Here is a 16,851-nt window from a genome sequence, read left to right as displayed (position 1 = left end):
ATTTTTCTAAACCTTGAAAATATTTCTTCCTTTTTTTTTTTTTTTTAATAGCACATGAAAACTACTGATTTTACTATTAAACTTACTGATGAATATAAAAAAAATGAGCTACAGTAAAATAGAAATTGTAGTGAAATGCAACTTGTCTTTCAGGTAAAAGCAAAGACTGAATTGCTGCTTTCAGCAGAAGCATCAAAAGCTGCTCAAAGAGCGGATCTTCAGAATCATCTCGACACTGCCCAACATGCACTGCAAGATAAGCAACAGGTTATGAGCAACATATAAGCAGAAAGTTTCTATTCTACCTGATAAACTAGATAAAAACCTAAGACTAGTCTGTTTACAAACTATGCATGTGAATATGCATTTGGAAATCATCATTTATGGTATTTTAACCACATGCTATGTATTCAGTTCTTTTTGCTGTAGTCTGGACCAGATAGATGTATTTTGCAGTGTCAAGAATTTACATAGGAATCCTCTCCTTGCTGTAGGATTATGGTTCAGAATCTAAGCTGTCCTGTTCAGGTATAATTCAGTTCTCACCTCTATGTTATGAGGAGAAGATTGTAGAATGCCCTGGCTACAAGTGAAAACACATAACTCTTATTGCAGGTTCAGATAAATTCAGAATCAGATGCCTGTATTCAGAAATAGTTATCTGTATGCCAACAGACACAAAAGCCAAAAGACTGTTGTTAAAATGGCATTTTTTAATGTTTGTTAATGCCAATGAAGCATTCCATTGACTGCTGAATCAAATATTTGCATTGTTAGAATTATTGCTGCTGTGGTCTTTGTGGAATCATCCAGCAGATGCTAATATAACAGCATATTTTTTAGGGTGGGAATGTAATTAATTGCTATAAACAGAAGACCTCTTTTTGCAGCTATTAAATAGTTAATTAATAAATAAATCAGCTTGGTTGGAGATCAACGAGCTTCAATGTAGCTGTCACCTTAGTGATGTCTCTTGCAGAAATTACGTTGTTTTGTGTTAAACCAAATGGTTTGAAATCATCTCTGGTATGTGGAGAACTGACTGTTTCCATGGTATTGGCTTTCCTCTTCGGTGGTGCTTGAATTCATGAAGACAGCAAAAAATTCCTCTGAGGTTTTGTGGCGTTACTTTCTAGTTACTATTGTACTAACTGCAGGATCTGGTACATTTATTACCTACAGTTCCTCTTCCATTTATAACTTAAAACACCTTTGCTAAGATTTAGCCCACAGGCTGTGAATTTTGAGAGAAATATTGAGGCTTTGAAAGAAATATAATCAGTTTAACGAAGAGAATTTGTGCACGTGTTTGTGTTTCTCCTCAATTTCCTGCCCCTCCAAATTAAAAAGAAACATTATTTTCCTTTTAAATTTGAACAAGTTAGATCATTTGAAGCACATGTGACATTAGTTGTTTCTGGATGTTATTTAAAGACTAAAAACCCTCATATTTTTATTTTACCTCAGGAGTTAAATAAGGTCAGCGTTCAGTTGGATCAGGTTACAGCTAAGCTGAATGACAAGCAGGAATACTGTGCTCAGCTGGAAGCCAATCTTAAAGAGTACAAAGAGAAACATCTTTATTTAGAACAGAAAACTGAAGAGCTTGAGGGGCAGCTTAAGGTTTGTATTAAAAACAGTCTCTGAGCTTACAGAAACTGGTGTTCTTTCCTGTTTGATAGTACGTCATAAAAGCTGTGCTCAAATTGTGGGGGAAGGATTATAACAGTACCACTTTTGTAGGTTTTCTTTTTCACTAGTGTATCCTGATCCACCTTTAATCCTTTTTGTTTTTCTTCTCCACGCTAGCATATCATACTCGGAAGGGAGGTTTAGGACATTGCCATTATACTGTCATTTTCCTGTACATGTGCTTCCACCAACCTCTGTTCTATCTGTAAAGTGTTATGAGAGAAAACATGAATACTCACCAAAATGAGAGTCTTTGAGTTCAACCTTATAGACTTGTTGTAGCAAGGAATATGTGTTACATAGCCCAGGTTTACACTACCTGGTTTAATGTATTTCTAAAGCCTTTCAGTAAGCTTCTACAGAGGGTTTTTATCAAGACTTCTTTTTATTAGTGTTTTTCTGCTAACTTGATCTTGAATTTGGCATTCCATTTCTGGAATCAGGTTTTTTTTTTTTTTAAAGTACACACAATTCTGGCAGAAGGTTTGCAGAACCTTTTGGTGTTTTGAAATGCTAATATTTTCAGTTAAGGAGATGAATTAGTCCTAATGTTTGGGACCTTTTAAATTTGTGGTTTAACCTTTGTTCAATATTAGTTGAGCATTCTTGGTGGTCAGAATTCATGGGTCATAGGAGCAATGCGGAATTCATTTTGCAGTGGTGTCTGTCTGTTTTGAGGGAGATTAGCAGTCGTTATGCTCAAGACTGAGTGGGGTGTTTTTCTTAGCTTATGTGCTCTATAGAAGAGAAGGAAGGTTGTTTTCCCCACATGAAATTTTTAATTCAGTGCTATTAAAAAATAAAGCAGTCAGACATTTGCGTTATTGACATAATTATTTTGTGCTTTCATCTCTCTCTTCTTTCATACACTTTTGTTTCCCCTGCCTGCTTTCATTTGTGTTTTTATTTGCCATCCTTTTGCTAAAATTTCACAAGTAGCCAACAGACACAAATGCTTGGGAGGAATACAGTGCTTTCTTGCACAAGATTTTATGAGGTTCCTGGTAGCTGAAGTGTGAAACTGAGCAGGCTTGTTGATGCTGTCAACAGGAATGCAATTCTGTGTAAAATCTTGGTGTCATCACCATTCTTTGGGATCATTCCAGTTGAATGCATGGTATTAAAAAAATAGAAACCAAAGAGCCCTTAGGAATTTTCTCAGATAAACTTGGACATTTTGGTTTATGACCACTGCATGAAAGCACAAGTGCCTGTAAAATAACCAGTGTGTTGAAGGGTCTGAGCAGTGCCCATCTGCTCAATACTCCTGTGTTCTTTATACTCCATGTAAATGAACAAGTACCTTCTAAAAGCAAAACAAGAAAAACCTCTTCCAGGTGAGCATAGGATTTCTTTACAGCTCTTGTTTGTGTCTTTGTTTCTGTTGTAAAGAATGTCAGAGTTCCTGGGATATGTAAATCATCAGCCGTTTGAAACTGCTGAAATGCCTCGGTGGTGGCTGAGATCCCAGCCCCAAAGCTGAGCGCTGTGTATGGCCTTTTTTTGTATAGGTGTTTTGGATAGGCTCTTTGAAGATTTCTACATTTTATCTGTTACTTTGCAGTAAAATGTCTGCTTGGCATTTTATTTTAAAATCTTTTACCAAAACAGGTCACTTCTGGCGGAGCAAGAGATTTGCAGCAACTAACTAATGAAAGATAAACAGCAAACTAATGAAAAATATAGATGGTGTGTGAGAATTGTGACCCCTTTCTACACTAAATGCTACTCTCAGGCTAGATGACTTCTGCTTTTTGTTGCTATTTTTGTTTTGTTGGTTGTGTTCTGATGTCTCTATGTATTTTATTTTTCTATCTCAGAAATTTGAAGCTGATGTTCTTGATGCTAAAGCAAGCAAAGAGCAAACTCTTCAGGAGTTACAGCAGCAGCGCCAGCAATATACAGAATTAGACCTCCGAACAGCAGAACTGAGTAAACAACTTGAAGCAGCAAAAGAAGCGTATGCATTTCCTGTGTTACAGGACTTAAAACTAGAGTGGTTTGGACTAGAGTTGAAATTTTATTCATCTCTCCTGTGATTTCTCAAAATCATTGATAAAAGCAATATATTCTCTCAGCTACAAGAGCCCATTTACATCCCACCTGTTTTCTTTCACTCTGTATTCCATGCAGATTCCATCTGCCATGTTGTCTCATGTGAATCACTGCTGTGATTCAGTACACTTCTTCTGTTTATTCTTTGTGATTGTTTTCAGTTTAATACCTGAACAGTCTGAAGTACTGAGGCCCATCTTTAAATATCCACAGCTCTGTAACTTTCAATGACTAATTTGTAATTTATGCGTAAGGGCTAGTTTCTGTTCATAACATTTGAGGAAGAAAAATCCATCTCAAAGTAGCATTTAGAGATGCTGGGATGTCTTCACTGGAGAGACAAAATGCCCATATTCTAGATGAAAAAGGCATACTTTGAAGTAGTTCTACAGTTAATATGTTAAATAATAGAGACATTTAATGATACAAAGAAACCTGTGAAGAAGAATTTTAAAAAAACGCACTTCATTTTTCTCTTTTTATTTGCAGGTTGTCTAGTGCTAAATCGGATTTACAGAAGAAATCTGAGGCCCTTGAACAAGCAAAACAGCAAATTTCAAAGCAGGAGGAGGAAAAGACCAGCCTCAAACAAAACCTTGAGAAATCAAATCAAGATACAAGTAAACAACTCAAGGAATTAGACTGTAAAATGCAAGCAGCGACATCAGAGCTGCAACAAGTGAAATTAGAGAAGGATACTCTGTTAAAGGACCTTACAGCTACCAAAGACAAGCTCTCAAAAAGTTCTGAATCCTTCAAAAAAAGAAAGGAGGAATTAGAAAAGGAAATACAAAAAGGAAAAGCAGCTGTGACAGAAATGGTTAGTAGTTTCCTTCATTAGACATTGTTTGTTGCAATTACAGTCTGATGAAATGACTTTGTTTTCTCTCTGAAAACAGTGTACACAGAATGACAATGCATGGAAATTAATTGCCTTAAGGAAAAAGAAATTGTGATTTTTAGTTGTTCGTACATGTAGCCTACCTTAAAATTTTTTTGTCTGGATATCTGCCCTGCTAAATGTCAGTCATATCATACAACAGGATCCGTTTTTCTTTGCTGCGTGCCTTTAATATGGTGAAGAAAACCAAGTGAAGACGAGTGGAGAAACAGTTTGATGGGAAATGTCCCCTTCTTTAAAAATACATCAGCCTTATTATTACAAAACACGGTTTTAAATCCTTTGCTAAAGTACCGCCATATTGAAGATGTTTATGTGAGGCCATTTTCATTTCCTTTGTAGAATCTTTTATATAGATCCTTGCTGTGCACTTGCCTGGACACACTGGAAGGCTGAGTTCTGCAGACAGAGTGGCATCATCTGTCATTTGGGGAAGTGTCTCGCTGAGGGTGTTATCAGAGTAGTAGAACTATTTGAATTACAGAGAGGTCTCAGGGTGATACAGGAACAAGCGCTTGACCACCAGAGCAACCTACTGTGGTAATGAGGGTGAACACTCACTATGGTAATGAGGGTGAACACTCAGTAGCCTTGAAATACATTTTTTTCTACCCTCTTTTGCATTATTGGTGGTGTGAATCAGCACTGTATAAGTACTTTTTAGAGATTTTCTTACACAGTTGGTGCCACCCCTGCTTCAGACATAGCAGAGGTATTTTTCTGATTCCCTTCTCATCTTACATGTCACCGTTTCCCAGAACCCATTCACAACTGCTTTTATTCTGATCTAAAAAAAAAAATCTGCTCCTAGTTAAAAATAACATTTTTTCCTTTACTCTTTCACCTGTTTAAGATAAGCCTTTTTGTTTGCTTGACTTAGTTACTGCTGTTTAAATATTTGTTTCTCCTAAAAACTTGAAGATTTTCTCCCCAATTTAGACTTAACGATAGGAGTCCAGATTCTGCGTCTAATTCTGTAGCATTTGGAGGCTTGCCACTGACTTAAATATGTAGTGTTTGGCCTTAAAATGTAGTTGTATTTGCATACAAATCCTCCAGATGTGTTGGTTTGTGAATTTTAGAACATCAGGAAATTTTGCATCCTGAGGAGAGTGATGAGGCTACAGCTACGAAAAAGAGAAGGGCTGCAAACCGCAGCTTCAAACAGGGGCACTGTCACTGGTCAGAAAAACTCTTTGGCCCATGGCTGCATTTGTTAAGTATGGGGTATCAGCTGTGTTCAGCTTAGTTTTACCACTTTTAAAGTTTTGAGAAGTTTTTAGCTGAAAATATGTCTGCAGCTGAGAAGGGAAGCTTTTCGCTGAAAAGAAAAGCATCATTTTTCAAGGCTTTGTAGATCCTGCAGAAATACTTGGTACCCGGTCCTAGAAGCTCACAGGAATATTTGCTTGTCTTCTGTTTCTTAGGAAAAGTCTTACCAGGAAGTAAAACACCAGCTCCAGGCACAAACAGAGTCTGTAGCTAAAGAGAGGAATGAATTGAAAAACTCGCTGGAAAAGAAGGAGGGGGTAAGCTGTCCACTTAGTTTCAAAAATCTAGAAAGCAGTCGTAATACACATTTAAGAGATTAATTTTCAGTTTTACATGCTGGGAATGATGAGAGATAAAGAGGTTGCAGTTCTCAAATTGGAACCTACCTGAGGCACTGAAAGAAGGTGATATTAAAATTTCCAAGATATTAATACGAAGTTTTAAAATACAGGTTTTACTCGTACCTTTCTGTGTCCCACATACCTTAGCAGGTGATTTTAGCCCTTCAGGTTTTTTCATTAGTGAAACAGTAATTTTGTGTGACTGTGCTCTCATTTTTTTTTGATAGTTATGGTCTGTGAACAATAAAAGGTGTTCTCTTGCATCCTTAGATCTGTTTTAGTCTCAAGCCTAATCAGTCTGTTCTCCATGTGGTTGACAGGACTTTTTCAGATATCCTTGAAGGATTTAGTTGCTTTTGCAAACTGGTGTAATTGGCTGTGAGTGCATAAGGACCAAATATACTTCTTTTTTAAAGATGAGCATTCAGACTGCAAAATCAGGTAGTCCAGCTGGCAGCCTGAAGCCGAAATCCACTTTCAAGGATTTCTTTATGCAAGCTTCACCTGTTCCCTAAAGGAATCAGAAAAGAGATGGTCAGTGGACACAGTTTGATGGGCTGCGATGGACTCTTACTCTGTAAAAGAGTGTATGTGGATGGACAAGTGTGATCGTAATTGCTCTGTGACTCCTCCTGCTACTCCCCTGGCTCCTCTCTCGTTTGGCAGAAGCACCATGGTGCTGTGTGGCAAGGGCAGGAGGATGAGGTTGGTATTTGCTACAGTTGGCAGCAGGAGAGCCCAGACCACCGCTGGCTGGAGAAAAGTTGCCTGCTCTTAATTTTGAATGGTGAACAATGACTGAAGTTGCTCTAAGGGTAGGAAGTTGGGAATAACAGATGATTTTGATGTGTTTTAGTAGCTCTTTAAACCTATGTGCTAGTGTTGTGCCACCTAGCTCTGAAGGAGAAAGTAGCCGCAGTGGTACTGTGGGATGATCTGGTTCTCTGTGCAAGAAATAACAGCAGCATGCTTGGAAGCTGCTGCAAATAATCCGCAGCTCTTTATAAAAACTTAAGAGTGCGCATACTGGACCACAAGAAAGGTGTAGCTTGATATCAGGTTTCTAGCAGAGGGAAATAGCAGGTGCCTAGAGAAAAGCAGAATAGGGCAAGCCTTTCAAATTCCTACAATCAAGGCATTCTCTCCAACTTGTGGCAGTCTTTTGGGAGGTAATTTTCTGAGGCTGTATCTTCAGCTTTAACAGCTTTGACCAGTTTTTCATCTGTGAAACTTTTGAAGTTTTTTGAACTATGTAATTGGTCATCCATGTGGTTCAATAGGCAGTTGTACAAATAGTGATTTAAATTAAAATTATATACAGTTATTTACTATTTTTGAATGCAGATTTCTAAGCAGTTGTCGATAGAACTCGATTCAGCACGAGCGCAAGTACTGGAAATTCAGGGTCTTCTGAAAGAGAAAGAGAAAAGCGAGCAACATCTGCAGGGAAAGCTGAGAGAGCTGAAGGACTCTTTTGAGCAGAAGAAAAAACATAGTGAGACACTGCAAGCTGAATTAAAAACGGCTCTTCTAGAAAAGGTAGGACTAACCTCTCTTACTCCTTTAAGAAAACTAATATGAATTTCCCTGATAAATGCTGCAGCTTTTATGTCAATGTATTTGTTATAAACAGCTCTTTGCTGTAGTCTTGTTGGAAATTATAAGGTCAGGATGTGGAAACAAGGTCTGCAGAGGCTGTTGGAAATTGAAACAACAACAACATCAAAAATAACAAAACGAAATTAAAAAGAACCAGTGCTGAAATATGGATTCTGTAGGAAACGAGTTTCAATAAACCAATAAAAATGGCTAGTTTGTTTATTTTGCTTCAGGAGTGTGCTACGAGGCAAGAGCTGCCCTTTTCTTGTAAAGCAGTAGTTTTCTGAAGGTAGTTTAGACAAACTCTACAGTGTTTTGGAACATCCATGGCAGCTTTAAACCAAGTCTTCTCTTACTATACCAGAAGAATTTCTCTTGAGTGACAGTTTGAAACTCATAAACCATAATGGAAAGAGTTCAAGTGTCTTACAACGTTAGGGAATGTTGTGCTGTGTGCCATGTTGTGTGCCAGCTTTGGCTGCCCTATGCTACGTGATCATATTTGTGCTTTAGTCAGACTGGAAACTTCAGGACTTGGAAACATACTTTAGATTTTTAATGTTTAGTGTTAATGTGTTAGACTTAGTCTTCTGACATGATTTTTTATTTTTGTTAAAGTATTTACAAAATATTACTGTAAATTCATAAGCATTAGATTACTGAACTGCTATTTTGTAAGTGGAAAAAAAATTCTCATGGTTGAAATACAGTTTGTTGAAATTATTAAACTTACTTTACTGTCTGTAACTTTAATTGAAACTTCCTATGCTTATGTTTCAGGCAGAACTGGAGAACAAACTGCAACAACAGTCGATTTTGTCAGCACAGGAGCTTAAAGCAGAGAAAGCCAAACTTGCAGACTTACAGAAGACCTATGAAAAACATAAGGAAAACATGGAGAAGTTGCAGCTGGACCTTTATGGGAAAGAATCTGAGCTGCTGGCAACCAGGCAAGACCTTAAGGTACTTACAGTAATTTTAGTGTCATATGTGACTTAGTACATCTTTTTATATCCATTTTGAAGACCAAGGAACAGTGCAAGAACTGTATGGGGGGAAAAAAGTTATATAGAGAATTTAGTGTTCAATCCCTTGCCCTGGGACAGAGGACATCCTGAAACTAATGTAAAGCCAAGGGTATTTGCCAGCTTGTCTGAACTACCCTTGCATTTGTACAGCAGCAGAGTAAAATATTTGGTTTTGTATTCTTTTAAGAGTTATTTTTTCATGTTGCTTTTTCTTGTTATATATTGTAACTTTCAACTAAATTAAACAGTGTACCTAATTAGGGCAAAGTCTCTGCCACCAGGTGAGTAGGTGCTGTCTCCTAGATGATTTGACTGGAATTTTAGTTGGCAACTCTTTTACCACATCCTTGCCCCTTCCTCTTCTTCCTGGCCGATTTTCCACATTTAAGAGATGTCAAGCTAATAGGAACAGTAGATTTAGGGACCTGCCTGGAATACAGGTATCTGAACTTAGTCCTTGAAGTTTTTGAGGTTCCTAAGCTGAGTTTATCTGATTTGGTGTTAGGGTGTAGTGCCTTCGAAGAGGTATTGCTGGGAGCTCAGTCAGTCAGAAAATGGGGGTTTTGTCCTTTTTTTTTCTGCCCCCCTCCATGCCAGTGCTAAGCCAATGCTCCAGTTAGTCCCAGCACATTCTGTGCTGCAGAGACAGACTGTCTGCTGGCAAAATGTGGAGCTTTGGCACTTCTCACTTGAGATGAATCCCACTACAGCCTTGTCTGTGTCTGTCTGACACTGTTGTTCAAGGCTCTTCTGAAGTTTGTGGAGAGAAATAGGCACTTTAGGAGGATAGATCATCTGATCTGTTTTAGATGTCAGCTTCTGTTTGCTTCGTTATGTATAAAGGGAGCCTTTGGGGGCTGCTTAGATTTCAGAGGCCCAGTGGAGGCCTTTCAGTCCCACCACTGAAATCATTGTAGGTTTTGTGGCCGTTTCAGGGAGGCCCATGTGAGCTGTGGAGCCCTAGCCAAACTCCAGGTTCAGGGTTGTTTTAAGAAAAACAGAAATAGCTCCTTTACATATAGGCCATTGAGTTTTATTAATCATACTACTCCTCTATAGCATTGGGTTACCTGCCATGTTTTCCTGCACGTTACAGCAGCTTTACTTATCAGCTAATCATACTTATTTATTTGGTCGAAGCGCTCTATCAAAGTGTGAAGAACTTTAGCATGATTTACGGTTAGTTACTACAGCACATGTATCTCTGTGAGCTGATTTCCTGCAATGCATTTAAATCAGCGCTTGGTAATGCAGTGACCCATAAAAGCATTGGATATGCTCAATAACTGGGTTTTTGGGCATAGTTTTAAGTATTGCTTGTTGCAAAAATAGCTCTGAAAAAGTATTATTAAACCATTTCGATGACTTCTGGCAAGTATAAAATAGGACAGTAAGCATCCCACATACTTTCAAAACCTGAATGGGGATGGTAGCAAGAGAGAGAGACCATGCGTGTAAAAAAGATATAATAAAATGATGGCAATGGGTAAACAAGATTTTCAAGATGAGCAGTCAGGTAACTTGATTTATTATCTAAGTCTCTGTGGAGCCTAGAGAGCCTGAGAAAGATTGGGGTCCTCAGTACTAAAGTAATGTACCAACTTGGAGGCTGTTTGCTGATTTTTTTTTTTAAACTTATATTAGTTGCTATTAGTGAGGTCTGCTTGCCACCACTTTTTTTCTTTAAAATGTAGAAGAGGGAACAGGTGAGGAACAGATCTTTAATTGTGGAGGTGCTGCCTTGTTGCAATGTTAACCTAAAGAAGCAGTGATAACTTGTCTTAGAAGACTGCAAAGGAAAAAGGAAGTTAGAAAGCCTCAGCATGATACTGTTAAGTCTGGAGACCTGAATATCAAAATACCACGCAAGTCAGAAGAACTTTATGGTAGAGTTTCACAGTCCAATTCAAAGTCAGTCATCTGGAGTGTTTTGTTACTTTGGAGTTACTTAATACAAGTAGATAATTGGAGCCAGAGCTGTGGATTTTGGTTAAAGTTTGGAACTGAAGCTGGTGGGTGGGCGGAGGTTCAGACTGGTCTTAATCATATTAGTAGGCAGTAGTAGAACTTTTTAAACCCTGTATGTAAGAGGAGCTTTGGTGTCTTTCAGTGTAGGATTTTTAGCAGAGAAATGAGCTCCCTGCAGGGCTGTGTGGAGTCAGCACAGTTTGAGGCCCAGCGTTGCCCAGGCCAGGCTGTATCACAAGATCCCAGCAGCGCTCGGTTTTCTTTAGTTAAAAAGGGAAAGCTTAAATATTCCCACATGGTGTAGCACCACGCTACTGGTGAGGCCCAGGTTTCAGGTGTGGGGATAGATCATAGAAGGCCGTACAGGGTGTGGGTGCTGGGAGGGGATGGCAGGAGCTGGGCCGAGCACTGAGCACCATCTGCTGGCACCTGTTTGGAATATCGCTGCTGGGATGGCCGGCTCGTCTCAGGCTGGGAGGCTGTGGGGGGACTGGAAAGTGAGCGAATGCTTTTGCGTTTTGCACTTGGAGATACGGGGTTGCATGAGAAAGAGATGTAGAGTGAGCAGTTGCTCACTGGAACACTGTCAGCATCACTGTCAGCATGACTGAAGAACAAAACAACCCCTTAAAATCCTGGTTTCTGGTTCAATAAGAGAAGATCCTAGCGATGTAGCTGTAGCCAGGTGCAAACTTGGTTAAACATTCACAGAGGAAAAGTGAGAAGTGTTGTAATAAATTCGGAAGTGAAAATGTAGTTATAATGTTGTCTATACTATTTGCTGCAGATTTACTTTGTTTTAAAAAATGCACCGTCTGTAACAGTAATTGAACTCACACATTTTTGTCTCTGTGACAAGAAAAAGAAACTGGGCAAGATTTGAGTGCTTGTAAAAGCTACAGTTTTTGATTAAAAAAGAATGTATATAACAAAAAAAGAATACTGTTAAATATTTGTGTGCATATGTAGACACATATATGTATACACAAATATATATATGTGTATATATAACATATTAACATTTTTATATATATATACGCACATGCAATTTTTTTTATGTGGAAAAGGCAGTTTTTATATGGAAGAGCTAATAAAAATGCAGAACTGTTATTTTTGCGTTGATTTTGAGTTAGTGCAAACATACTTTTTGTGAATTCTGTCCTCCTGAGCTCTGCCAGATATGCCTCATTCTTGGCATTTGTACTTTTTGTAGTCAGTCCTGGTTTCCTCTGTGTTCTCAAAAGAATGTTTCTTTGCCTCCAATGTTGGCATCACTGTCACTGTATCTCCAGTGGGCGTTTTGGGACAATATTCATGCTGCCAAACCTCAAGTCTGTAAGTCAAGAGCCTAAATTGGCTACAGTCAGTCTAACCCTTTTTCTTAGGAAGTGAGGAGGGATCAGGTGTCTCTGAATAATTTTTTGTTGCTCCTTGTGGGCTGGAGTCAGGGAGGCGGGAAGATGGGACACAAAGACTTAAAATGCTCATTTGTGCACCTCGCTTAGGTGGAAGGAATCCAGGTCCTAGCACCCAGCTAATTCTGCTATTGGCACTGTTAACTTGCACTAGAACAGCCCAACTTGTACTAAATCAGACTGTGATATTTTGTTATTTATTTACTTAAACTCTATACTAGTTATCCTAAGATCTGGTTTTATTTAGAAAAATTAACTACAGATTGCCTTATTTTCTTCTGAGTGTGCCTTTTTCATGCGCTCAGTTTTGTCTGCCATCTCAAAGAGCAATCTGATGACTGTGGGTATCTTGTTGGGAGAACACCTATTGTATTCTGGGAGCAATTGTAAAACTGCGTGATAACTAAATAAGGTAAATGGCATCAGATGTTATTGAGGGATGATTTTATGTTAAAGATGCAAGCGCCTCAGCTTTCCAAAAGAATCAGGCTGAATTACAGTCTCAGTGGAGACTGAGCTGGGAGCAAGGATAATAAATGGAACATTTAACGTGTGCCCAAAGATTCCTGCTCATTTTGAAAGGTTGCTGGGGGGGACTTCTGAAAGAAAGGCATAAATAGATAGAAGGTGCATTTACTGTTAAAATTATATTGAATGGTTTCCCCATTAACGTAGATAGCATCATTATTAATCACAGCACAATTAAGAGGCACATGCGTAAGTTATTGTATGCTAAATTGTATGCAAAGTTCCAAGTCTCTTATATGAGAAACTACTGAATTATAGAAATGTTTGTGCGTAATGCAGTGCAGAGTGTGCTGAATACTGGCTCTCCAGTGTAGCCACTTTGGGGGGTGGCATTGAGAGAGGAATATACCCCAGGTGAGGCTTTTAATATGGGTATCACAATCCACTTCATAGCCAGATTTCATCATCCTGTGCTAACAAATCAGATGTAACCACTTTTATTCTAGTGGAACTGAATTTGAATAAAAGCTGTGTCTTCATTATGCTTCTTCCTAAAACCGTGGAGAGTGTTGGTTTTCCTGTGAAGATGTTCTGTGAGAATGCTGCACTTCCCAGCCTTTCTCACTGCTAGGAAAACATGTTCCTACACTCCCCACACTGGAGCAGAGGGATAGTTTTGCTTTCTGAAAGACCCAGCTTGCTAGACGCTTGAAATTGCAAATGCACCTCCTATTTTGCTTAAAACATTTTCTGAGTTAACACATTGCAAAGTTTTAAGTAGTAAACTCCAATAACTCAGAAAGCAAATAAAATAATTTGTCTGCAAATTAATTTTAAAAGCCAGTCTGAGCTTTTAGAGAGCCACAGGAGTTGTTGAAAATGCTATTGAACCAGCAGTGTTCCATCATTGGTGTTTCAAACTGAAGGCTGACTCTACAGGCAAAACACTTTAGACATGACAAGGAACGGTTAGGAAGCATCAGAAATCAGTTTATTTTTAAATCAACACAAGAGCTGCTAAAACAAATGCATAATTAGGTGAAGTCAAAGTAGTGTGTTTATTATTCCTTTTAAAATCACTAACCTTCAACAAGAGGTTTGATTAGGATTTAAGTAAGAACTTCAAAAAGAGTTTAGTTTATCTTGAAAGAATTTAAATCTTTACTGGTGCACTGAAGCTAATAAATTTGTCACTAGTAATAAATCTCCTCCCCTCACATTCTTTGTCTTGACATCAACATTTTTCATAAAAGGCCAATATTATGCTGGAGTGGAGGATGAGTTTGGTATTTTTCTTTCTCATTGGTTCTTTGTGAAAGAACATGCTTCTAAGTAAGACTAGTCTTTGCCTAAGCTGAAGGCTTTAAAAATAAACCTCCAAAATACTAACTCAAGAAGAAACCCAAAGATTGACTTGGCTGTGAGCAAATAGAATGAACCTTGGGTGCAAGTTTTATGTTCTTTCTTGGGTTTTTGTGACCTGTTGTGGAGAGATAAATCCAAGTTCTTTTTCTAGGTAATGGTGAGAGTTGAGATCTGGAGGCAAATTAAAATGTAATCTATAGTAGAATTTGAATGGATGTTCAAATTTTGTGTTTAAAATTCTGATGCAGCTGAGACTGTGACATGTTTTATCCTGATATTAGCATTTTTAGGTTGTACATTTCATTTTAGGATTTGCAAAAATTTCATTATTGTCCTAGAACTGGTTTCATTGAGTCATTGCTATAAAATAGCATTGAATGACTTTCAATATGACTTCAGTGCAGCTTCACTGCCTCTTCAGTAACAGCTGTTTAGAGTTATAGAACAGTCCATTTGCCCAGAGAATAAAATAAATTTTTGTGAGCAGATTCAAGTTCATTCTCTTTTTATTAGTCACTTTTCATTCTCTGCCCTTTTGCAAGTTTTCACCTTTTCGCCATTTAAGAATGCAAGTGGTAATATGTACGTTGAGGTATTGCTGCTGGAGATGGTTCTGGGGTAGTTTCTTTTATTTAGGGTAAGCTCGTAACCTAAAAGTTTCTGTACCTGTGCTTTGTCAACATTTGAAGCTGAATGTTACACACTAGATAATGATTTTTCCATGTGGAAAATGTTTAAGTGCCTGTTGAGTATCTGAAGCTCTTAAACTGACAGATGATTTGCAGAGTTCTCTTTGTAATTAGTCCACAGAAGAAAAGCTTGCTCTAGCTCAAGAAGAATTAGTTTCCAGCAGAAATCGAATCGCTAGCAACAATCAACAGATTCAGGAACTGAAGAAAGCAAAGTCGACGCTGGAGCAGGATGCGTCAAAGAAGGACCAGCAGCTGGGTGAGAAGAGCAAAATGTTACAGGATCTTCAGAATGACAGGGTAAGTGCCTCTGCCTTTTGAAGTCTTCACACAGAGGCATCCACCCCACACAGGCACCCTTTATGAATTTCTGCTACGTCTTGAAAGAGGAGGTATTTTGGGAGCAGAGCGATGTTGTAGTGCATAGCAGTAGCAATTTTACTGATCCTCTGGTGCGGGACTTTTAATAGACAGTTGAAGTGAATTTGATTTAATTAGCTGTTAATTTGTTCTAGGTGGCTAGACGTGTGGGAAAATGTTATTAGTTTTAAATCTAAAACTGCAAACATGCTGCTAATTGTTTGCACTATGAACTGTGGGTAGAGATATGCGGTGGTTGTTCTCTCTTAATTACACAGCCTCCAAGTGGGTTTTGGACCATGGGTGTTTTTTGTTTGGTTGTTTTGTTTTGGTGGTTTTTTGGTTTTTTATTTTGTGAACTTGGAAGAAGTAACTTTTCTAGCACTTTTTATTTCTCTTCAAGATTTTGAAAGAAAAAGACTTGGCTAATGAAAAATGTAAAACAACGGAGCTCCAGGAAATAAGGAGTAGACTTGAAAAAGAAAGTGCCAAGCTGGGTGAAGAGCTTAGAGCCTGCAAGCAAGAATTTGAGAAGGTATACTGAGACAAACTGGTCTTCATGTGGTTTGTTACCTGTTAAGAAATATGTGCCTACTCAGTAGATGTTATCTGGAATGGCTTTGCAAAGATGGTTGCTGTAAGTGTCAGTATTACAGGTAAGGGAACCAAAGCACAGATTTTGATGAGGTTCTTGAGCAATGCTGACTGGGTTAGTGATAAACCTGGAGCACTGGTGCCCGGTGTTCTTGGCCAGGTGGACCACATATCTCAGCTTCAAGAGGGGTTGTACGTCCTGACTTTTGTTCAGTTTCTCTGTAGATCGACTGTGCATACCCTTGCTTAACTATTGTGGAGTGCAGAAAGATGTCCAAAAGTGTCATGAATGTGAACTTTCCCAAATATTCTAGGCACATCTGGTACTTCTCAAAGATGCATAGTAGAGTTGAAACTCCCTCGATGTGCTGTGGTTTCTAAAATGTCTTAAAAAGTCACACTTGGGGAGGAAACAATGTCAGGAGCCTCATAAAAGACTAACTCTCTTCCAAAATCGTAACAATCAAATGAGGTCTCTAAAGAGTAAATGTTTGGAGGCTTTAATTAAATAATTTTCGTTTCTTGCCACATTTTATATATTTCGTTTTTGAGTCTCTGTAGAAGCAAACACTCCTCAAAGCCTGTAGTTCGCATTTTCCTTATTATTCTGAGTTACATTTGCATCTGTTAAAAACACACAGAGTTCAAGTTGCTGCACAAATATAAATAAAGGTACAGTCCCTGTATGGTAATACAAAGGAAGTAACGTGATCTCTTATGAATTTCAGATGTTCTTTTGTTCTCCACTGTTTAGAAAATGGTCTCTTATTTTTGGATAGAAGTCTGTACTTTGTTTCTGTCAAGCCATCTGTGCCCAGTACTTCACTGGATTTTGGGGAAGGGTTATTGTAATTCTCGTCATTCTTGAAATCTCTATTCTAAAGAAGAAAATTTATAAATTTGTATATAGAATGTGTGCACACCAATGGCAGCTTAATATTCATCTCTTGATCTCTGTACAAGCAATCAGACTAAACTAGAAGCTGTCTCCTAAAGCCATACATGCTGTTACCTGTCTCTTGCCAGGGTATGGATAGATGTGCATCAATAGGCCAGGCCCCTGTCCTCAGGATGTGTTATCTCGCTGCCTTTGTTTTGATTTTA

At 38.3% G+C, this 16,851-nt stretch overlaps 1 protein-coding gene across 3 annotated transcripts in view; it reads left to right on the top strand.

Annotated features, from left to right (window-relative positions):
* Positions 1-16,851, top strand: part of EEA1 (early endosome antigen 1) — a 77,846-nt gene that overhangs the window by 49,645 nt on the left and 11,350 nt on the right. For all 3 annotated transcript variants that reach the window (XM_065042635.1, XM_065042627.1, XM_065042642.1), the window contains 9 exons: positions 154-267; positions 1,468-1,623; positions 3,513-3,652; positions 4,237-4,567; positions 6,076-6,177; positions 7,606-7,800; positions 8,641-8,823; positions 14,908-15,093; positions 15,557-15,688. In XM_065042635.1, the coding sequence (XP_064898707.1) occupies positions 154-267; positions 1,468-1,623; positions 3,513-3,652; positions 4,237-4,567; positions 6,076-6,177; positions 7,606-7,800; positions 8,641-8,823; positions 14,908-15,093; positions 15,557-15,688 (1,539 nt within the window). The remainder of the gene's footprint in view (positions 1-153; positions 268-1,467; positions 1,624-3,512; positions 3,653-4,236; positions 4,568-6,075; positions 6,178-7,605; positions 7,801-8,640; positions 8,824-14,907; positions 15,094-15,556; positions 15,689-16,851) is intronic.

Source organism: Columba livia, chromosome 1, assembly GCF_036013475.1.
Source record: "Columba livia isolate bColLiv1 breed racing homer chromosome 1, bColLiv1.pat.W.v2, whole genome shotgun sequence".
Lineage (NCBI taxonomy): Eukaryota > Metazoa > Chordata > Aves > Columbiformes > Columbidae > Columba > Columba livia.
The sequence above is the reverse complement of the archived record's forward strand: the minus strand, read 5'-3'. Positions and strand labels throughout refer to the sequence as shown.